This window comes from Nerophis lumbriciformis, linkage group LG04 (genome assembly GCF_033978685.3).
Source record: "Nerophis lumbriciformis linkage group LG04, RoL_Nlum_v2.1, whole genome shotgun sequence".
Lineage (NCBI taxonomy): Eukaryota > Metazoa > Chordata > Actinopteri > Syngnathiformes > Syngnathidae > Nerophis > Nerophis lumbriciformis.
The window spans coordinates 6,405,338-6,429,393 of NC_084551.2; the positions used below are offsets into that span (position 1 = coordinate 6,405,338).

Genomic DNA, 24,056 nt, shown 5'->3' on the forward strand with positions numbered 1-24,056 from the left:
ATAAATATAAATATTCAAAAGCATATTGTGTTTCACTCCAGCTCATCACAGCTTCTTTTAGCACAATTTTAATGTTAAATTTGATGATGGAATAAGTGTTACAACAGAAAGAATACAAGAAACTCTGATTAAAGAACATATCTTAAAAAATTTAATATGCCACAAACAAAGGATATTTAATTATGCAAAGAGAAAACATGAGCCTACTACAATGCATGTATGCAGCAATGTGATCTTAGAATAATGACATGATCATGCTTGTATGATCACTTGTTGCTGGGTCCTTTACGCGACATGCGTTTCACATTATTGAATTTAGTCTTTCCCATTCTATTCTTGGCTGTATTGGATGTTATTTTCTTGTTTCTTTTCTTTTTCTCAAATCTGCTCCCATCCTTTTTGCCGGCCTTCTGTGTTTTCGTCTCATCCGCAGGTGAGGGGGTCTTGACCTCCAGCCCCTTCACTCTCTCTCCGTCCATCTTGGCGATCTTTGCGTTTTTAGGTCCAGTCGAAGAGTTCTTTTTCTGCCTTGCTTTACCGTTGGTTTTGGCCAGCTCCTGGGACGATGGACCAGCCTTGGCGGTGACGCTCTTCTTGGTCTTGTCCGCTTTGACTGCTTGATCTGCCACCTCTTTCGCTTGTGGAGCTTCTGCAATGTCTTTCCCTATAATAGGGACAGACAAACAAGATGAGCTCTTGATCACCTGAAAGCCAGCATGTGATGCAATGCCAAGTGTTACCTTTTCCTGAAGGCGTCATCGGAATCACATTGGAGAATTTTTTAAACTTGGCCACGAAAAAACCGTCCATATTGTGAGAGTGCGGGTAGAAACGTCTTGTGAGTCGCAGAGTGGGATGGAATCGACGCTCTTTGAACCTGAAAAAGTGCAACAAACACACCTCAGCGATGAACTCTTGACAGTGTAAGCCAGACCTGGGTAAATTAAGGCCTGGGGGCCGCATGCAGCCCGTTAAGCTTTTCAATCTGGCCCGCTGGACATTCCCAAATCCTTTTTTTTAGAAGATCTTTAAGATGGAAACATTACGATAGCATCATTATGATGTGCAGTGATGTGTTCAAATGACCATAAGTCTTGAACTATACAAAGTATTTCAATGGTTGGAATCTGTGCTTGTGCATGATATACCAGTTACTATGGTAATCTAATTAGTTACTGTGGTAATGTAAGTCACAGCAGCTCAGACGAGGCACCAAGCAGTGTGGGTGGGGAGCGTTTCCACAGAGTGTTTCCAGGGCAGCCAGCCTGAAATGTGGTTATCAGGGACAGACGCAGAAGGAGATTTTTACAAGAAAGTTCTAAAGCTTAGTGATATATCAGATTTTAGGTGGGGGTTTTTTTTACCCTTCACGTTCATATTTCCCTGTGTTTGTTGCATTTTTGATGCGTTTCGCTTAATTGTAAAACATGTCGATGGACACTAAATATGTTGTCAATATTTAGTGTTTTATCGTTCATAGTTAATATTGTAAATCCCACATTCTTTATAGATGTACATTCTGGGTGTCTCATTCAGTAAAAAAATGTAAAATTCCATTCTGTTTTTAAGGCGGTCTGTCATAACGTTTTTAGCATTCAATCAGACATTATTGTGAGGCGTTGTATTAGTGTTCCTAAAAATCACATTTTACCGGCCCCCAGACACATTCTTTTCTCTAAATTTGCTCCCCCGAGTCAAAATAATTGCCCAAGCCTGGTGTAAGCGGTTTAGCTTCTCAGAGTGGCTGATTACATCCACATAAGCGGTTGTCATTTATTAGTGATTTTCGCACAGACGAAAACAGAATGGTTACAATTATTTTCCTCTATTTGCTTGTTGTAATGGCTTCCTCCCACCTCCAAAGACATGCACCTGGGGATAGGTTGATTGGCAACACTAAATTGGCCCTAGTGTGTGAATGTGAGTGTGAATGTTGTCTGTCTATCTGTGTTGGTCCTGCGATGAGGTGGCGACTTGTCCAGGGTGTACCCCGCCTTCCGCCCGATTGTAGCTGAGATAGGCTCCAGCGCCCCCCGCGACCCCAAAAGGGAATAAGCGGTAGGATGAATGGATGGCTTGTTGTAATGCTGTGCAACCAGACAGTAGTTGCTGAGGGATAAAGATGAAGTTCGCAATAACACATGTCGACAAACATTTTTCATTGAAATGACCGTTTTGGGTGTAAAATGTTGTCCAGAAAAGTGGTCTACCATGGGCATCGACTTAAGCAGGCACCTTTTAGTATGACAAAATACAAAGTGGACTAGTTTTGTATACCTGGTGAAGCCCTCCTTGCCAAAATCCAGTCCTGTGGGAACTAGTTTGACATTCCTTTTCTTCAAGGCGTAGTCGACAACCCATTCATTCTCCTCCATCTGCCAGACGACAGGTAAATCAGAAAGTGAACAAACACAGCTCGACTATTAAGCATGCACAAGACACTAACCGTTATGGAGCATGTGCAGTAGACCAGATATCCACCTGTGGCCGACTCGGCGTTGACAGAGTCGATGGCGGCTAGCAGCAACTCTTTCTGCAAGTGGGCACAGCGCTGGATGTCTGCTTCATTCTGTCAGGAAATTCAATGTATTTGTTATAGGAAAAGTTGTCAAATAACAATAAAAAGGTTGTAATGTTGTCGTCGCAATCCTATGTGGAAAAACAACATTTCAAGAAAGAAGGTGTATTTTTTTAATAGAAAAAAAAAAGCGCAATGTTATGCAAATAAAATCTTGAAGTTACGAGACGAAAGCTGTAGCGTTCCGGACGAAAGTTCTGATACAACATTTTTTGAAATTTTGAGGGAATAATGTTTAATTTTGTTTTAAGTCCTAATGTTACAAAAAAATAATTAAGTTACGCTGAAGAATATATTACATTCTGAGAATAAAGTAGGAAAAAAGTCAAGGACTAATTTGAAAAAAAATTACCGGTATATATATAGTGGGGCAAAAAAGTATTTAGTCAGCCACCGATTGTGCAAGTTCTCCCACTTAAAATGATGACAGAGGTCTGTAATTTTCATCATAGGTACACTTCAACTGTGAGAGACATAATATGAAAAACAATCCAGGAATTCACATTGTAGGAATTTTAAAATAATTTATTTGTAAATTATGGTGGAAAATAAGTATTTGGTCACTTCAAACAAGGAAGATCTCTGGTTCTCACAGACCTGTAACTTCTTCTTTAAGAAGCTCTTCTGTCCTCCACTCATTACCTGTATTAATGGCACCTGTTTGAACTCGTTATCTGTATAAAAGACACCTGTCCACAGCCTCAAACAGTCAGACTCCAAACTGCACTATGGCCAAGACCAAAGAGCTGTCGAAGGACACCAGGAAAATAATTGTAGACCTGCACCAGACTGTGAAGAGTGAATCTACAATAGGCAAGCAGCTTGGTGTGAAAAAATCAACTGTGGGAGCAATTATCAGAAAATGGAAGACATACAAGACCACTGATAATATCCCTCGATATGGAGCTCCACGCAAGATCTCATCCCGTGGGGTCAAAATGATCATGAGAACGGTGAGCAAAAATCCCAGAACCACACGGGGGGACCTGGTGAATGACCTGCAGAGAGCTGGGACCAAAGTAACAAAGGTTACCATCAGTAACACACTACGCCGACAGGAAATCAAATCCTGCAGTGCCAGACGTGTCCCCCTGCTTAAGCCAGTGCATGTCCAGGCCCGTCTGAAGTTTGCCAGAGAGCACATGGATGATACAGCAGAGGATTGGGAGAATGTCATGTGGTCAGATGAAACCAAAATAGAACTTTTTGGTATAAACTCAACTCGTCGTGTTTGGAGGAAGAAGAATACTGAGTTACATCCCAAGAACACCATACCTACTGTGAAGCATGGGGGTGGAAACATCATGCTTCGGGGGCTGTTTTTCTGCTAAGGAGACAGGACGACTGATCCGTGTTAAGGAAAGAATGAATGGGGCCATGTATCGAGAGATTTTGAGCCAAAACCTCCTTCCATCAGTGAGAGCTTTGAAGATGAAACGTGGCTGGGTCTTCCAGCATGACAATGATCCCAAACACACCGCCCGGGCAACGAAGGAGTGGCTCCGTAAGAAGCATTTGAAAGTCCTGGAGTGGCCTAGCCAGTCTCCAGACCTCAACCCCATAGAAAATCTGTGGAGGGAGTTGAAAGTCCGTATTGCTCGGCGACAGCCCCAAAACATCACTGCTCTCGAGAAGATCTGCATGGAGGAATGGGCCAAAATACCAGCTACTGTGTGTGCAAACCTGGTAAAGACCTATAGTAATCGTTTGACCTCTGTTATTGCCAACAAAGGTTATATTACAAAGTATTGAGTTGAATTTTTGTTATTGACCAAATACTTATTTTCCACCATAATTTACAAATAAATTCTTTAAAAATCCCCCAATGTGAATTCCTGGATTTTTTTTTCACATTCTGTCTCTTACAGTTGAAGTGTACCTATGATGAAAATTACAGACCTCTGTCATCATTTTAAGTGGGAGAACTTGCACAATTGGTGGCTGACTAAATACTTTTTTGCCCCACTGTACAGTGTATATTATATTTTTTCCAAATAATTCTCTCTTAGTTTGCATATTATTACACGTTTATCTAGTACAATTTAAACCAACTATGCAGGTAGTTGAAGATAATTATTGTAAAAATCAAACAAACAAGAACAGCAGCAATGTAATAGAAAATACTTCTCATCAAATTATGTATTTTTTCTCATTTTATTACCAGTAATACATTTTTTATTTGTAGAGCGCTTTAAAAAAACTGAGACACTTTACATATAGGCCTCAAATTTTAACTTTTTAAGGTCAGGGCAAGCGTTGCCTTAAAGGAGGGCTCATATTTTAGGGCACCAAGGCAAGGAGATCTAGGGCTGCCAAAGTAATAATTAAGATTATTGTTATCAATATTGAAATCATGATTATTGATTGTTAAGTAAAGCAGTGTTGGGGTGTGAACGTAATACCATCATGTCATTTATAATGTCTAATAAAAAGGCTATAGATAAACGATATCCATATATTTATAGACAAATATTAGGTTGTTTTTTTATTTAACAACATCAACTTGTCAGCTTTTTGTCATTACATGATGCCTTTATCTCTATTTTTACATTTTGATTGATTGATTTTTATTTTTTTAAAGTTATGTACATCATGTAGATGATGTATCGGGACAGATCCATTATGAGTTTGAGCAGAAATATGTCGTATAGGAATTAACTATACACAATAACACATTAACAAAATGATGTGTCACATGAATGAATGCAGTTTGGCGAATGAAGATAAAGTCTAAAACAACTTTTGTTCTTTTCCAACCCCTCCTAGTGTTTCAGTACAACAGTTATATATATATATATATATATATATATATATATATATATATATATATATATATATATATATATATACACACACACACACACACATATATATATATATATATATATGCACATATACATACATACATACATAATGTATATACATGCACATATACCTACATAAATACATATATACTGTATACAGTTATACATGCACATATACACATACATACATAGATACAATCATCCATTTTGTACCGCTTGTCCCTCTCGGGGTTGCCAAATATTGTAAATATCCAAACAATCACAGTAAAGAGTGGTTTACCTTGCTGGTCTTCACAGCGGGGTCTTTAGCAATGACTCCTGTGCCTGAGCATGGCGCATCCAGCAGCACTCTATCAAAGCCCCCCATGATCTGCATGCAAAGTTTAACCTTTTAGTCTAAAGTACACAACTAATAAAGCACGTCTAAACATGCATGCACATTACCTTTGGGAACTCCCTGCCGTCGTAATTGCACACCAGGGTGTTGGTGACCCCCAGACGATGGATGTTGCCCACTACGCTCTTCAATCTATCAGCTTTGGCGTCGTTGGCAATGATCACACCAGTGTTTCTCATCAGCTGAGCTAGAAGAGAAACATTTGCACATATTTTATACACCTGCACAATCTAATGAAATTCCATCCAGGAGCTGTTTTTGTAACAATAGGTGCCACTATTTAGCACTTCTTACCAATATAGGTGGTCTTTCCTCCAGGGGCTGAGCTCATATCCAACACAAACTCCCCCTCCTGTGGCGAGAGCGCCATGACTGGCAGGAAGCTGGAGGCTCCCTGGAGCATATAATGACCAGACAGGTACTCTGGAGTTGCACCTGTGTCATCACAACACACCAATGCATTTCTCGGGTGTTGTCTTTATTCTTGACATTAGTGGAGTGTTCATAGTTTAGCACACATACCTATAGGGACAGAGGAGTCGAAGATGATCAAACCCACTTTGGACCACTTTCCCAGTGGATCCAAGTTCACTCCTCTGTTGATCAAGGCCTGAAAATAGAAATAAAATAATTCAGTTGACCAAATTACTGCTTTTTATTGCATTTCAGTGTTGTGCGGTCCAGATTCTATTATTGTCCTAGCAGACTTATGGGAAATGACGATTGCAATATTTACTTGCTTTACTTATTTTGCACTGATCAGAAAGTCACCCTGTGGATGTTTTAATGATGTCCAAGTAGACATTAATTATGTTAACCATCCATCTTTATTTTGCTTATTTAAGGTCGGGTCGCGGGGGCAGCAGCCTAAGCAGAAAAGCCCAGACTTCCCTCTCCCCAGCTACTTCGTCCAGCTACTCCCAGAGGATCCCAAGACATTCCCAGGCCAGCTGGGAGACACGATCCCCCCAACGTGTCCTGGATTAATAATTAATAATACTACAACACATGTGGACATAATAAAACTGATCGTAGGTCTCAAATGTTATGTTAACAAAAGCCGTCAACTTAAGCGAACACTTTTTAGTAATAATAAGCCCACAGATTGACCATTTTAAGCAGACCCGACTTCATTGTGTTCCACTGCATACAATAAATTGACCATTTTAAGCAGACCCGACTTCATTGTGTTCCACTGCATACAATAAAACTCCCCCCACCATTGTAATAAAATTCCGAAACAATCTCATACTATTGAGAGTTTGAGACTTGATTCTTCTAAAATGAATACTTTTATTTGTGCGATACTCCCACGGTGCAGCCTGTTAGGGTTAAGAAATTATTTGCATTCGGATCATTTTAATTCTTCCTAATCCCAACTCGGGTTTTACGCTACCAGAATTTAAGAATGAATTAATTTTCACGAATTTACGCAATAAAAAAAACTAAAATTAATCTGTGCGCTTTTAAATTAATTACTTTATTGAAACTTATAGTTTAAAATTGTCGAGTATTTAAGATCACTGTGCTTCAACATATTTTTGCAAAGAATTTAAATTGTTATTGTTTGCAAACTTTGGAAATAAGTCAGTGGATACAGGAGGGCTTTAAAAGACAAAATCCAAACATTTTAAAATCAGAGCCAATGGTAGGAATACATTTAAATATTTAATTAATATTGTTAGTCTGCTATCTGGTGTTTTTGTCTGATTATTATTGTGTTTTAAAGAAATTATTCAATAATCTTGAAAATTTTAAGTATTAGCATTTTTAACCCTTTTTTAACAGCCTTTGTAACTTGTTCTGAAATGTTTCCATTATTATTTACATACCAAACAATATATTGTGATATACTGTGTATCATTATCACAGGAGGCTGCAATATGGATTAAAGGCAATATGGGCCATTCCTAGAATTCAATACTAATGATACTGAAAAAAGCAGGTATTGGTGTATTTTTTGTGTGTTGGTATCGAAGTATCAATACTTTTGACAACCCTAATGCCAACTAGGTGATTTACCTGGGCAAGGTCCCGCCTTCTGGTTTTCAGCGTGTTGGTCCGAATAGTGACAGGTCTCTGAATTTCATTAGCCTCAAGGAAATCCACCAGCTGTGACAAGAAGACTGGTGTTAAATCACCCATCCTAGATTTCATCCGGACATTATGTCCATGTCACTGTGAGAATATTCACCTCAGAGAGCGGGAAGAGGTCCACAAACTTCTCAATGAGGAAGTCATTGTAGCTGTAGTAGGTGCACAGATCCTTAATCAGCAGAGATACGTACTCTCCTCGATCTTTGCCAACCTCTCTTTTGGCCGCAAAATTACACAGCACATCGACGTTGTCCTTTATCCTCTGGTAGATTGTCTTCAGGTCCACAGGCAGTAAACCTGCGTTGTGTTGGTGACAAAACAAGAGTTTGCATCCTTGGATTATGGACAATTATTTGCTTAACCGCACCAGAAATTGGACTATTAGACGCAGTGTTTCTAAAATAGTTGTATTTATTGAGTAGATTGTAATATTTTTCTTGGCAAGAATGTCACAATTATGGGGGACTAAAGTTATTTTTACAGAAAAAGGTTATGTTCGAATATCAGTTTTTGCCACTTTATCTTTAGAAACTTTTTCTTCTACAATTAGCAACTGTCTTGTAAAATTAACACTTGTTCCCATATTAAGATTTTTTTATTATAAAGTGTGTCTTGTCTTTTCTAAATTTGTAATGAAATAATAACAATAAACAAAAAAGCCTTTAAACAAATCAAGTATTCATATATATCTTTCTTTTGAAAATGGTTGACTTTATATATTTTACAACTAAAATTTTGTCCTCAAAATATTGGATTTTTGGGGTCTTAAAATCATAACTTTCATAAATTTACTAATTTTGCTCATTACTCATTTTCTCTAAAAACAATGTCTTGTCATTTTAGTCTGAAATTAGATTTATTTTTCTTATATTGACATTTTATTGTTGTACATTCACTTGTTTTTGTCTTGTTTTTACGATGTTTTTTCTCCAAAAATGTGTGATTACTGCATATTATTGTATTATATTTGAATTGTTTTCTCTTAAAACTATGACTGTACTATTGCATAATAAACATAATGTTATAATATTGGAAATGTTTTCACCTTAAATTGAGACTGTTCTCATACAATACATTTTATTTGTATGATAATGGAATGGTTGTCTCTAAAAATTGGGACTTTATTAAATAAAATGATCACATTTTTATATTTTATGAGAATCTTTGTCTACTTGTCCTGTGAAATTACCACTTTTTACTTATGTAGGGACTTTTTTTGCTTAAAATTGTGTCTGTAATTTTGGAAAATTAACAATTTATTTACTTTCATATAATCAACTTTTCCCCCTCTCATAACATTATAATAGAGGAAGTTACTATTGGAGGAAATACAGTCATTAAAGATGAATAACCGCTACACACCTTCCTTCTCACTCTCATCTGCTGCAGGCAACCTGAACTGATCCAAGTCATCTATGTTGGTCTGGATTGTGTCTTCCTCATCCTTAACTTCTTTCCCATCATCATCATCATTTTTGGCATCATCATCATCGTCGCCGTCATTGTCATCATCATCATCATCATCATCGTCGTCATCAAGCCCCAGAGTTGCCTTCAGCTTTTTGCTTTTCTTAGCTGCACGTTCAATGGGAAGAAGCTAAAGAAAAAGAGAAATAACTCGGCTGAAATTCATTAACAGAATTTACTTTTATAATGCTTTTTTTAAAAGCAGCAAAATGATCTAATTATGGCTAGTGTGGCACATTATTACTTACACATACGAATAACGCTTAATAGACAACATATTGAATAAAACGTGAAATCATGTCTTCAGTTGTGAAATACAGTTGAATCGTTACATAAGTAATTATTTTAAAATATGTATTTTATAACCAATATATTTCATGACTTTTTTTATATTTAATGATCTGTGTTTTTTTATATATTTCATGGTCATTTTTAACTATTTAATGACATTAATATTTTTAATGGAATATTTTGCCATTTTAAAACAATTTAAAATGTAATGATTACTTTTGGAACATCTTGTCATACAGATACAGCTATACTCGTTTTACATTGAGCATTATAAGGGTCTCTAAAGGTTTCAACAAGCCAAATTTAAGACTTTTAAAAACTTTTTTAAGACCATAATGAACATAATTTACGACCATTTCACATTCATACAGACAAAAAAGGTACAAAGGTGTGCTGCATATCAAGTGTTTTCACGTAACAACAACCAGAATGTCAGCAATGGTAGAGGAAAGCGCAACAATATATTGTCTGTGAAAGGGACTGCTAGCATCTCTGCTAAAGCTGGTTAACTTTTGTTTTTGAGACTCAGAATTGAGCAAACAGAAAAACATCTACACTACTACTACTACTACTACTACTACTACTACTACTACTACTACAGCCGCACAAAGATGTAAAAAAAAACGGGTGTCGACACAGAGTGTCTAAAAAAAAAGAAGGCGATTATGGCTTGCAATACATTTTACCTGTTTTTTGTGACTTTTCTGAAAACATAATATTGCTAATAAACAAGGACTAGTTTTCATTTAAGCATGACAAGATGATATTCCCAAATGCAGCTGAGATAGGCTCCAGCACCCCCGCTACCCCGTAAGGGACAAGCGGTAGAAAATGGATGGATGGATGATGACATTCCTAAATATTCCTTGCTTTCCTCACCCAACCATAAAATTAGTGCAAACAACAACACAGACAACATTTACAGCGTTTAGTGTCAGGTGCGGTATAAACTTGGAGAAAAGATTAGGCATGAGAAGCTGACCTGAAATTATTGTAACAAACAATAGAAATAATAGAAGGAATTATGTATTTTTTATCGTTTTACTGCCGAGTACACTACTACCACAGAAAAAATAGCATTTGCTTACTGTATGTAATAGTATTGTAATATCTGTGATGTATGTGTATGTGTACTGTGCCTTTAAGGGATGGTGCTGTTGTGTGTAGCGTGTGCAAGTGGAGAGTGTGAACGGGTTTCCGCCAGAGTTGGTTGACTAATGAGTTACCGCGACTGAGCGTGCATCCTCGTCTGTGTCACTTTTTCTCCACTGCGTGGCATTACAGCATGATTTTACTAGTGAACATTTTATATAGCACCCGCAAAATTAAATTAAGTTAAAGTACCAATGATTGTCACACACACACTAGGTGTGGTGAAATTTGTCCTCTACATTTGACCCATCCACTTGTTCACCCCCTGGGAGGTGAGGGGAGCAGTGGGCAGCAGCGGTGCCGCGACCGGGAAACATTTTTGGTGATTTGACCCCCAATTCCAACCCTTGCTGCTGAGTGCCAAGCAGAGAGGTAATAGGTCCCATTTTTATAGTCTTTGGTATGACTCGACCAGGGTTTGAACTCACAACCTACCGATCTCAGGGCGGACACTAACCCCTAGGCCAGGGGTCGGCAACCCAAAATGTTGAAAGAGCCATATTGGACCAAAAATACAAAAACAAATCTGTCTGGAGCCGCAAAAAATTAAAAGCCATAGTAAAAATGCCATAGCAAAAAATTAAAAGCCATGATACAGATAGTGTGTCATGAGATATAAATTGAATTAAGATGACTTAAAGGAAACTAAATGAGCTCAAATATACCTACAAATGAGGCATAATGATGCAATATGTACATATAGCTAGCCTAAATAGCATGTCAGCATTGATTACCTTGCAGTCATGCAGTGACCAAATATGTCTGATTAGCACTCCACACAAGTCAATAACATCAACGAAACTCACCTTTATGCATTCATGCATGACGTTAAAAGTTTGGTGGACAAAATGAGACAGAAAAAGAAGTGGCATAAAACACGTCCCCGAAAGTCGGAGAGAGTTGTATATGTAAACAAACTACGGTGAGTTCAAGGACCGCCAAACTTAGTAGGACAAAACGGCGCTCGCCAAATACTGGAATCAGTAAAGCATGTTTAATATTAACAGTGTGATTTATAACAATTAGGGAGGTGTGTGTCATGTTTGTCCTCCTACAGAAACCATATTACCGTATTTTTCGGAGTATAAGTCGCACCTGCAGAAAATGCATAATAAAGAAAGAAAAAAACATAAATCGCACTGGAGCCCGGCCAAACTATGAAAAAAACTGCGACTTATAGTCCGAAAAATACGGTAAAACAAAAAATATATTTTTTCCCCTCATCTTTTTTTAAATTTTTCATACATTTTTGAAAAAGCTCCAGAGAGCCAGCAGGGCGGCGCTAAAGAATGCGGCTCTAGAGCCGCGGGTTGCCGACCCCTGTCCTAGGCCACTGAGTAGGTTATCATTTAAATACCGTATTTTTCGGACTATCAATCACAGTTTTTTTTCATAGTTTGGCCGGGTGTGCGACTTATACTCAGGAGCGACTTATGTGTGAAATTATTAACAGATTACCATAAAATATCAAATATTATTTATCTCATTCACGTAAGAGACTAGACGTATAAGATTTCATGGGATTTAGCGATTAGGAGTGACAGATTGTTTGGTAAACGTATAGCATGTTCTATATGTTATAGTTATTAGAATGACTCTTACCATAATATGTTACGTTAACATACCAGGCACCTTCTCAGTTGGTTGTTTATGCCTCATATAACGTACACTTATTCAGCCTGTTGTTCACTATTCTTTATTTATTTTAAATTGCCTTTCAAATGTCTATTCTTGGTGTTGGGTTTTATCAAATACATTTCCCAAAAAAATGCGACTTATATTACAGTGTGACTTATATATGTTTTTTTCCTTCTTTATTATGCATTTTCGGCCGATGCGACTTATACTCCGGAGCGAATTATACTCCGAAAAATACGGTAATTTAAAAGCAAGACTAAAGTTTATGCATGTTTTAAATAAAAGTAATGTAAATAGATTTTTAAAACCTTTCAAAATCGTATTTACGGCCTTTTATGAGATATTATGAGAATTTTAGACATTTTAAAGGGGAACTGCACTTTTTTTGGAATTTTTCCCATCGTTCACAATCATCATGAAAGACATGGTGACGGATGGATTTTTTAAAATGCATTCTAAATATTAAAATATTCGATCAAAAGTCTGCTTACAATGGAGCGTATGGGAGCCGTTCAATTCTGCCAATACAGCCCCTAAAAACATCCAAACACCTCAATTAGGGTTCTGTAAACATGATGTAAGTATATATGTTAAGTAGTAATGAGCACATTTATAATAACATTTAACGTATTACGTATTGATCATTTTAAGCATACAAAAACGCATCACAATGTCTGCTTTTTTTTCCTTTATCAATGATTTCTGCTCACTGCAGACTTTATGAGAGCCAACAAACATAATACCTCACTTACTGTACAAGTTTGCTGTCATTAGAATGCCGACAGCAGATATTCACATTTAGATGAAAAATGTCTCATAATCCTCACAAAAAAACGGGATGGGGGCGCAGGGGAACACGCGTTTTTCGTGTCGTCCTCGCCAGTTCCAGGTCTGAAACGGCTGTCAAAGTGTCCCAGCTTGTCGGATTATATTCTGAGCCATCTATTTTCCAGGTGAGATGCATGATTTATGATCTACAATAAACTTACAGGCAACAGGAAAGCGAGGTGGCAGCAGACCACTCGATGATGTACACATTGGCACATCCGGAAGTGATCATGGCGCCGCTCTAAAAAGTTTGTCTGCGTTAGCGTCTGTAATAGTAATATCACTAATACTTGGTAAATATTTAAGTCACAAAATGTAAATAGAGTTTTGTTGGCGCTTTTTGAATGGTTACCGTATTTTCCGCACTATAAGGCGCACCTAAAAACCACAAATTTTCTCAAAAGCTGACAGTGCGCCTTATAACCCGGTGCGCTTTATATATGGATAAATATTAAGATTCATTTTCATAAAGTTTCGGTCTCGCAACTTCGGTAAACAGCCGCCATCTTTTTTCCCCGTAGAAGAAGCGCGCGGTGCATGCTGGGATATGTGACGTTTCATTTCCATTTGTGTGTTTATGTAAAGACCCCAAAATGGCTCCTATTAAGTGTGTTGTCTGTCTAATTATAAATAATGCAGACGAGGCGTGTTAACTGAGTTCTCAACGTTTACTCACAGCGTGCTCATAACCACATTCTAACTGCAGCATACAACGCTTCTCAGGGCTACCGCGCATGCTCGTCACTATCGTTGCATGCTGGGTAGTGTAGTTGTTATATTTGCTAGCTCATAACATCACATTAAGAGACACGCTTACGCGCTTAATTCAATACTCGCCGTCATTCCGGGTGGATTGACAAAAGACCTCCAGCCGCTAGATATTGGTGTCAACAGGGCATTCGAAGCTAGACTGCTAACTGCGTGGGAACAGTGGATGACAGAAGGCGAACACACGTGACGTTCACCAAGACAGGGAGGCAGGGAGACAGCGCCAGACGACATTTTGGATCCCACATTCGCCCAACTTTTCAATTCGGACAACGAAGGAGAATAATTCGAGGGATTTATGAATGAAGAATAACTTCAGAAAGTGAGCGTTATGTTTATTTTGTGTGTTGTGACATTAACGTTCGAGCAACATTATGTTGCTATTGCTCTGCACTATTTTGAATTTTACTATGTTTGTGATTGCACATTTGCGTACATTTTGGGAGTGAACAGAGTTGTTAGAACGCTGGTTTTTAATATATTATTAAAGTTTGACTGACCTATCTGACTGTTTTTTTTGACATTCCTTTAGCGCAGTTAGATGCGGCTTACAACACCGGGCGGCTTATAGGTGGACAAAGTTTTGAAATATGCCGTTCATTGAAGGCGCGGCTTTTAACCCAGGGCGCCTTATGGTGCGGAAAATACGGTATTTATCAAATGTCATGGGTGAAATAGTGGTGCTCCCATTGGCTTTGCTGTAAGATGACTTTTATTTGATATTTGGAATGAATTCAAAATAAATCCACCCATCGCCATGTCTTTCATAATGATTGTAAACAATAGGCAAAATTGTCTTTCATAATGATTGTAAAGGATAGGCAAAATTCCCCCCCCAAAAAGAACAGTTACCGTATTTTCCGCACTATAAGGCGCACCTAAAAACCACAAATTTTCTCAAAAGCTAACAGTGCGCCTTATAACCCGGTGCGCTTTATTACGATTCATTTTCATAAAGTTTAGGTCTCGCAACTACGGTAAACAGCCGCCATCTTTTTTCCCCGTAGAAGAAGCGTGCGGTGCATGCTGGGATATGTGACGTTTCATTTCCATTTGTGTGTTTATGTAAAGACCCCAAATGGCTCCTATTAAGTGTGTTGTCTGTCTAATTATAAATAATGCAGACGAGGCGTGTTAACTGAGTTCTCAACGTTTTCTCACAGCGTGCTCATAACCACATTCGAACTCCCAGCATACAACATCGCTTCTCAGGGCTACCGCGCATGCTCGTCACTATTGTTGCATGCTGGGTAGTGTAGTTGTTATATTTGCTAGCTCATAACAGCACATTGAGAGACACGCTTACGCGCTTAATTCAATACTCGCCGTCATTCCGGGTGGATTGACAAAAGACCTCCAGCCGCTAGATATTGGTGTCAACAGGGCATTCGAAGCTAGACTGCTAACTGCGTGGGAACTTCTCAGGGCTACCGCGCATGCTCGTAACTATCGTTGCATGCTGGGTAGTGTAGTTGTTATATTTGCTAGCTCATAACAGCACATTGAGAGACACGCTGACGCGCTTAATTCAATACTCGCCGTCATTCCGGGTGGATTGACAAAAGACCTCCAGCCGCTAGATATTGGTGTCAACAGGGCATTCGAAGCTAGACTGCTAACTGCGTGGGAACAATGGAAGACAGAAGGCGAACACACCTTCACTAAGACGAGGAGGCAGCGCCAGACGACGCCAACATCTGCCAGTGGATCGTAAATTTGCCCAACTTTTCACTTCGGACACCGAAGACGAAGGATTTACGAATGAAGAATAACTTCAGAAAGTAAGCGCTATGTTTATTTTGTGTGTTGTGACATTAACGTTCGAGCAACATTATGTTGCTATTGCTCTGCACTATTTTGAATTTTACTATGTTTGTGATTGCACATTTGCGTACATTTTGGGAGTGAACAGAGTTGTTAGAACGCTGGTTTTTAATATATTATTAAAGTTTGACTGACCTATCTGACTGTTTTTTTGACATTCCCTTTAGCGCAGCGTAGGCGCGGCTTATAGTCCGGGGCGGCTTATTGGTGGACAAAATTATGAAATATGTAATTCATAGAAGGTGCGGCTAATAATCCGGTGCGCCTTATAGTGCGGAAAATACGGTACCCTTCAAGGACTTGAATTCAAATTGTTGGATTTAAGACTTTTTAAAACCCCGCAGGTACCTTGATTATTATCGCTGATACAGCTCTTGTATTAAATCCTATTGAGTATTTTACATACCTCTCCATCACTTTCCTCTCCATCACTGCCATCCTCAAGTGCACCGTAGTCATCTACCATTTCATCATCCTCCTCCTCCTCCTCTTCCTCCCCCTCCAGTTCTTGTAGTCCTAATTTTTTGTTCATCTTTGCTCCTTTCTTTTGTTGTGGCTTCTGTAGCTCCCCTTTTTCTTCTTCTTCCTTCTCCTCATCCAAATCTTCTTCCAGCTCCCAGTGCTCATCGTCGTCCTCGCTGTCAGATTCCTCCAGTTTACGCTTTCTCTTCACCGGCTTCAGCCACTTGCTGTTTTCGTCAGTGAATCCTTTCGTGAGAAAAACAGTACAAGGGAAAAAAAACACATGATTAAAAACATACACAAACCAAAGGCATATTTTACATTTGTGATAGCAGTTAATTGTAAGCTAAAATTAAAAGTAACCTTTTTTGGGCTGCTTCTTAACAGCATCATCAGCCTTTGTTGAAAGGCTGGCTCTCTTTGCATTCCTGTAGATAGATATATTGACAACAATACGAATGAGAAAGAGACATCATCCAAAGAGAATTTTCATTCATCTATTCTATTCCATCGCACTCATACCTTATTCTGGCTCTTCTTGACAGACGTTTTGGATCAGCATTATCTGCAAGCAAGAATATCAAAAGTTATTGTCATGTCACAATTTATTCACGTAGACATTTGTTATGGTTTAGTAAAAAAAAAAGTCACCATCTTTGATAAACTTGGCCAACTCTGTCTCTGGCCCCTTCTGCTTTCTGGATTTCCTCCCAGGACCGCGCTTCACCTTGTTTGTGGGATCCAACTTACGACCCATGATGCCACGCTACAAGGACACCTTGAAAAGAAGAACAGCAAAGCCATGTTATTTATTTATTTTGCTACAGCACATCATATATATATATATATATATATATATATATATATATATATATATATATATATATATATATATATATATATATATATATATATAGATAGAGAGAAACCAACAACTAAATATAACTGCATTTACTTTGCACATATGTCAATTTCCTGGACAAAAGTGTTTTTTTTCTATTTTGATTGTATCATGTCCAAAAGGGACAAAAAATAGAAACAGAATGACTGTACAATTATGTGAAAAAAGTTGCAATATTGTGAGAATAAATTTGGACCTTTACAGAAAGGAGTCACATTGCCCAATGATGCTCTAAAGGAGTAAAATACAGTAAATTATAAAGTTATGTGGAAAAAGTTTTCGATAACAAGTTATATAGTTAAAAGACTTAAGTTTCAACAAAAACAACATTTTTCAGGAGTAAATACATTGTATGTAATAAGTCAGAATGGTACACAGTCAGAATCTTACATGAATTAAAAAAAAATTAAAAGTCGTACTGTTTGGACAATCATGTCAACATTATTTTTTTTAGAACAGCCACAATATTGTTAGCACAAAGTTGTATTTTCATTTAATTTTTTTAGAAAAATATATTGTTTTTGTCTTTTTATCAATTACTACTTTTTTTCTTATAAAAACCAGGACTTCATTCCTGCGGTTTCAGAATTTTACCGGGACAACTTAAAAAGCACAAATCCAAAAATACACACAAAACAGCCGCGCATGAATGGCAAGATGGATGTATTTCCCTCTTAAATAGCTGTTATGGTATTATTTTTCCAGGTATTAAAGCCATGTCATGTCATAATGTTAATTAAGTAAATAGCAATGCACAGCAACCGTAAATAATCCCATTATTTTGTAATTATGATGTAAACTGTATGGACATTTTTGCTCACATTACTTAACAATAGAAAAAGACAATATTACAACCACCATAATACTCATCTTGTATTGTTAAAGTAATACTTAGTCTTATTTGACAGGGTCAGGGGCGTCACTAGCTTGTAAGGACAGGGGGGGCTTAGCCCCCAGGAGATGCACAGGATGCGAGCGAACGTTACGCGCAAGCACAAAACTTCACAAACGGCAAACAAAGACTTAGAAATTATTCATTGTTATTATTATTATTTAAAAAAAATGCATGGGACGAAATGAAATGCTCCCCGGGACGATGGCTTTTAACCATTTTTTTTCTTTTTCTTTTTATGTATTTATTCATTTTACATTTTATATTAAATGTCTTGGTTTTTCTTCCCTCTGAAAATCCTATGAAATGTTTAACAAGCCATCCTATAATAATACAACAGCTATTAATGTAACAATACAATACAACAAATATATTTAATGATGTTTTTTTCATTATTTTAACAATAGGCTAATGTACATTACTTTATATAGATTCTACAAGAAACACAAAACTTAAAAAATAAATGATTTACAATTGCACACACAAGGTTTTGTGCAGCTTCACTCATTGTAAAGGAAGATAATGTGCTTCGTACACCTGCAGGACCGCAAGCAAGGTCGCAGAGAAAATGCGGACTGGAATTTGAGTGATGTGGGCATTTTCTATATGAACAAGTGGAATGGATTGGATACCGACACACTAAAGGGGCTCTCTACCTTACGCTACGAAGTGAGGGGAAACTGAGTGAATAATAACAGGTTATATGATTATTTATTTAAACTCATATTCGGGCCACTTTATAATGACTATGTCGGCATGTATTTGTAAAAAAAAAAAAAAAAAAAAAAAAAAAAAAACACCAAATTATTTAAGGGGCTTAAGAATATTTTAGGGGGGCTTGAGCCCCCCTAAAATAGGCCTAACAACGCCAATGGACAGGGTCAATCAAAAGTATTGTCATTTCTTAATACAGAATTTCTAATGCAGCTTTTGACTTAAATGACATTTATTAGTGCATGTGTACCTAATCTAATGGCCAGCGAGTCTATGTGGTGACTGTAAACGACTACGTTGAATTAGTATTATTCAGAGGTGGGTAGTAACGCGCTACATTTACTCCGTTACATCTACTTGAGTAACTTTTGGGATAAATTGTACTTCTAAGAGTAGTTTTAATGCAACATACTTTTACTTTTACTTAAGTATATTTATAGAGAAGGAACGCTACTTTTACTCCGCTACTTTTATCTACATTCAGCTCGCTACTCATTTTTATCGATCTGTTAATGAACGCTTTGTTTGTTTTGGTCTGTCAGACAGACCTTCAAAGTGCCTGCCTTACTGGTGACGTTTCACTTCGTTCCACCAATCAGATGCAGTCACTGGTGACGTTGGACCAATCAAACAGAGCCAGGTGGTCACATGACCTGACTTAAACAAGTTGAAAAACTTATTGGGGTGTTACCATTTAGTGGTCAATTGTACGGAATATGTACTGTACTGTGCAATCTAAAAATAAAAGTTCCAATCAATCAATCAAAAGTGTGAAGGAAAAAAGATACTTGTTTTATTTCAACCGTACCGTCAAAAGCCTCAAGACTGACCGCACATGAGGACGTTCCTGTCTTCACAATAAAAGTGCCGCGCCATCGCGCCTGCGCTTTCAAAACAAGAGTCTCCGAAAGCCAGCGTAAACAAGCTAGCAAGCTACGGAGTTTGACGCCAATATATTTCTTGTAAAGTGAATATGGAAGCTGGACTAATAGGATGCCAAAAACCCACCACTTTCATGTGGTATTAGACAGAAAGGAGGAACTTTTCTTCTCCTCCATTTGAAAACGTGGACGTTATCATCACGACTGTCTGATTACAATCAACGCAAGTCATCAGAATCAGGTAATACACCAACTTATATTCTAGTCTTCATCAAAGAAAGGAATCTATATGTTAAACATGCATGTATATTCATTAAAACACCTTTAACATGTAAACAAAAACAGCAAAATAAATACTTATAAATTATATACTGTATACGGTATATCAATATATATGTATGTATATATATATATATATATATATATATATATATATACGGTATATATATATATATATATATATATATATATATATATATATATATGTCTTAATAAGGTTATCCAAAAAATAGTGCTCGATACCGTAGTAGAGCGCAATATATGTATGTGTGGGAAAAAAAATCACAAGACTATTTCATCTCTACAGGCCTGTTTCATGAGGGGGGGTACCCTCAATCATCAGGAGATTGTAATGGGAGCATTCGCATACCATGGTTTATATAGGGCACAGAGTGGGTGGGTACAGGCTGGTGTAGGGGCGTGGTGATTGGCTCATGTGTTACCTAGGAGGTGTTTCCGTCTATGGCGGCATGCTGTTACAATTTCGCTGCGCTTGTTGAGGGATGACAGGTCTGGACGGTAAATAATAAACAGTTTCTCTTTCAAGCATAGGTTGCATCTTTTATTACCACTATTGTAAGGTGTGCTGGATGCAAGAATTCGCCATGTTATTGAATATTCAACATTATTGTCTTTGAGGTCCCAAATGTGTTTGCTGAGTTCTGTGGTATTTCGCAGGTTTTTGTTCCTGAAAGAAGCCTTGTGGATGTTCCATCTGGTTCCATCGTGATCCGTAGGCCGTTCTCTTTGAAAATTTGGCATATGCGCTTCTTGGTATTCTCGCTGCTCCAGCTCAATCTGAACCTTGGTATTTACCGAGATGACGGACTGGCAGTGTGTCGCGCCTCGCCAAGGAGCAGCGAGAATACCAAGAAGCGCATATGCCAAATTTTCAAAGAGAACGGCCTACGGATCACGATTGAAGCCAACAAGCAAACCGTCAACTTCCTTGACGTCACTTTCAACCTGAGAAATAACAGCTACCAACCATTCACGAAACCCAACACAACACTCCAATGCGTGCACCATGACAGCAACCATCCACCCACCACCACGAAAAGAATACCTACCGGAATCAATAAAAGGCTATTGATGCTGTCATCTAGCAAAGCTGAATTTGACCAAGCAACCCCCCCGTACCAAAAAGCCCTTGATGAAAGCGGATACAATTTCACCCTCACCTATGAACCCACGCCAGGAAACCAGCCAAAAAATAACAGAAAACGAAACGACATCATCTGGTACAACCCCCCATACAGCAAAAACGTCTCAACTAACATTGGACACAAATTCCTCAATCTGATTGACAAACACTTTCCCAAAGACAACACCCTAAGAAAAGTATTCAACAAGAACAACATTAAATTGAGCTACAGCTGCATGAACAATATAAGACAAATCATCTCAAACCACAACAAAACAATTGCAAATGAGCCGTCGGCCCCCGGACAGAGCGACTCCAAAACCAACAAAGGCTGTAACTGTCGAAAGAAACCTGATTGCCCTCTCAACGGGGGGTGCTTACAAACATCAGTTGTCTACCAATCTAAGGTAATACGCAAGGACATTAACACATCCGACACATATGTAGGATTAACCGAGGGAGAATTCAAAACCAGATGGAACAACCACAAGGCTTCTTTCAGGAACAAAAACCTGCGAAATACCACAGAACTCAGCAAACACATTTGGGACCTCAAAGACAATAATGTTGAATATTCAATAACATGGCAAATTCTTGCATCCAGCACACCTTACAATAGTGGTAATAAAAGATGCAACCTATGCTTGAAAGAGAAACTGTTTATTATTTACCGTCCAGACCTGTCATCCCTCAACAAGCGCAGCGAAATTGTAACAGCATGCCGCCATAGACGGAAACACCTCCTAGGTAACACATGAGCCAATCACCACGCCCCTACACCAGCCTGTACCCACCCACTCTGTGCCCTATATAAACCATGGTATGCGAATGCTCCCATTAAAATCTCCTGATGATTGAGGGTACCCCCCCTCATGAAACAGGCCTGTAGAGATGAAATAGTCTTGTGATTTTTTTTCCCACACATACATATATATATATATATATATATATATGATATGAGTGTGTATGTTACTCATCAGTTACTCAGTACTTGAGTAGTTTTTTCACAACATACTTTTTACTTTTACTCAAGTAAATATTTGGGTGACTACTCCTTACTTTTACTTGAGTAATAAATCTCTAAAGTAACAGTACTCTTACTTGAGTACAATTTCTGGCTACTCTACCCACCTCTGGTATTATTAAAACGTGTTCAAAATTACATGTGACGGCACGTCTAACATTTGTACATTACATTAATTTATATTAACTACCCAGCTACACAATCAGGTTATGTTGTACACAAATGTTCAAAACAACTTGAAATTAGCGAATGAGCAGAATGGTTATCGTGCATCAGACACTAGATTATGTGATATCTTGCGATGGCACTACTTTAATGCATTCTACGTATTATTTACGAACACATATATTGTTGTAAACACTAACATACGTCCTGCTCACTGACATTACAACAGTATTTTACTTACTTTGCAAAGCGAACGCTGACTTGCTCAAGTAGGACGAAAAGCTCACACGTGAATCTTACCCACTTCCACGATGCAGAGACTTCCGGCGCGCAAAAGTGACGTAGGTGTGACGCAAAACATCGCTCACTCGCAGTCAAAGTTGCTGAGATATTGTTACATATATATATTTATATATATTTTGTATTCTATTTTATGTGGCTTTATTGAGTTTACAACCCTCTGGTGCTGTTTTATACTATTTTTGTACTTGTTGTGTTTATTATTATTCATTTGCTTGTGTGTTGCATATTATAAATAAAGGTTTATAAAATAAATAAATCAAATAAAACGTTGATAAGATATCACTATTTGGATATACACAGTATGAGAAAAAAATTGAAAAGGAATTTAACCTTTGCAACCTCATTATACTATTGGCTAAGTTTTATATCCATAAATGTAAGTGTCTCAATACCTGACCTGTCTTTTGTGCCTTTAAAAAAGAATGATAACTTTACTATAAAACGCTTTCGACCTCTAACAATCAAAAAGCTGTGAAAACTGTGATGCTGTGCTCCAAATTTGGATTATTTACGGAACTTGTGTGAGCCTATGACTTTACATTTTGTTACATATATATATTTTGCATTCTATTTTAGTTGCTTTATTGAGTCCCTGTCTTTGTTTTGTACTGTTTTTGTACCGTTTCTGTACTTGTTATGATTATTATTGTTTCTTTGCTTGTTTGTAAATGTTGAAAATTATAAATAAAGGTTTAAAAAAAGAGTTGATATCCTATTTTACATTCTACTATGATTACTTTATTGAATTAACAACCCCCTGGTGCTGTATCACACTGTTTTTTTTTTTACTTTTATAATTGTCGTTGTTCATATGTTTATGTTTGTAAATTTTGAACTTTATAAATAAAGGTATATAAAAAAAGGTGATAAGCTATCAATGGTTTAAAGTTAAACAACTTGAATGTTATTTCGTTTACACAATTTTCTTTTGTATTTTATACATAACTGACTGTACCATTCACAATTATAGTTATTGTTTTTATTTTTTAACAAACCTTTATTTACAATATGCAACGTTTACATAAAGCAAAGAAATAATAACAATCAAAACAAGTACAAAAACAGTACAAAACAGCACCAGGGGTTTGTAAACTCAATAAAGCAACTAAAATAGAATGTTATATATATATATAAAATTATACATATATATATATATATATATATATATATATATATATATATATATATAAAATTCTATATATATATATATATATATATATATATATATATGTATATATATAGGGAATAAGCGGTAGAAAATGGATGGATGGATGGATATACATATATATATATATATATAAAAAATATATATATATATATATATATATATATATATATATATATATATATATATATATATATATATATATGTAACAAAATGTAAAGTCATAGGCTCACACAAGATCCGTAAATATTCCAAATTTGGAACACAGCGTCATCGTTTTCA

The 24,056-nt window shown here is 37.2% G+C and overlaps 1 protein-coding gene across 2 annotated transcripts; it reads right to left on the reverse strand.

Moving 5' to 3' along the window:
• Positions 1-112: 112 nt before the first annotated feature.
• On the reverse strand, positions 113-22,680 carry nop2 (NOP2 nucleolar protein homolog (yeast)). 2 transcript variants are annotated; one of them, XM_061948192.1, is made up of 16 exons: positions 22,548-22,680; positions 16,958-17,084; positions 16,829-16,871; positions 16,670-16,734; positions 16,251-16,552; positions 9,239-9,473; positions 7,974-8,173; positions 7,802-7,891; positions 6,302-6,389; positions 6,074-6,214; positions 5,827-5,966; positions 5,663-5,752; positions 2,447-2,569; positions 2,278-2,375; positions 741-877; positions 113-664 (listed from the first exon to the last, which is right to left on the reverse strand). In XM_061948192.1, exons 2-16 carry the CDS (start codon positions 17,061-17,063, stop codon positions 267-269), a joined length of 2,256 nt encoding a protein of 751 aa, XP_061804176.1. In that variant the 5' UTR covers positions 17,064-17,084; positions 22,548-22,680; the 3' UTR covers positions 113-266. The 2 variants fall into 2 exon arrangements, with proteins under 2 accessions (XP_061804176.1, XP_061804184.1); XM_061948200.1 differs by having other exon boundaries at positions 22,607-22,624.
• Positions 22,681-24,056: the final 1,376 nt, after the last annotated feature.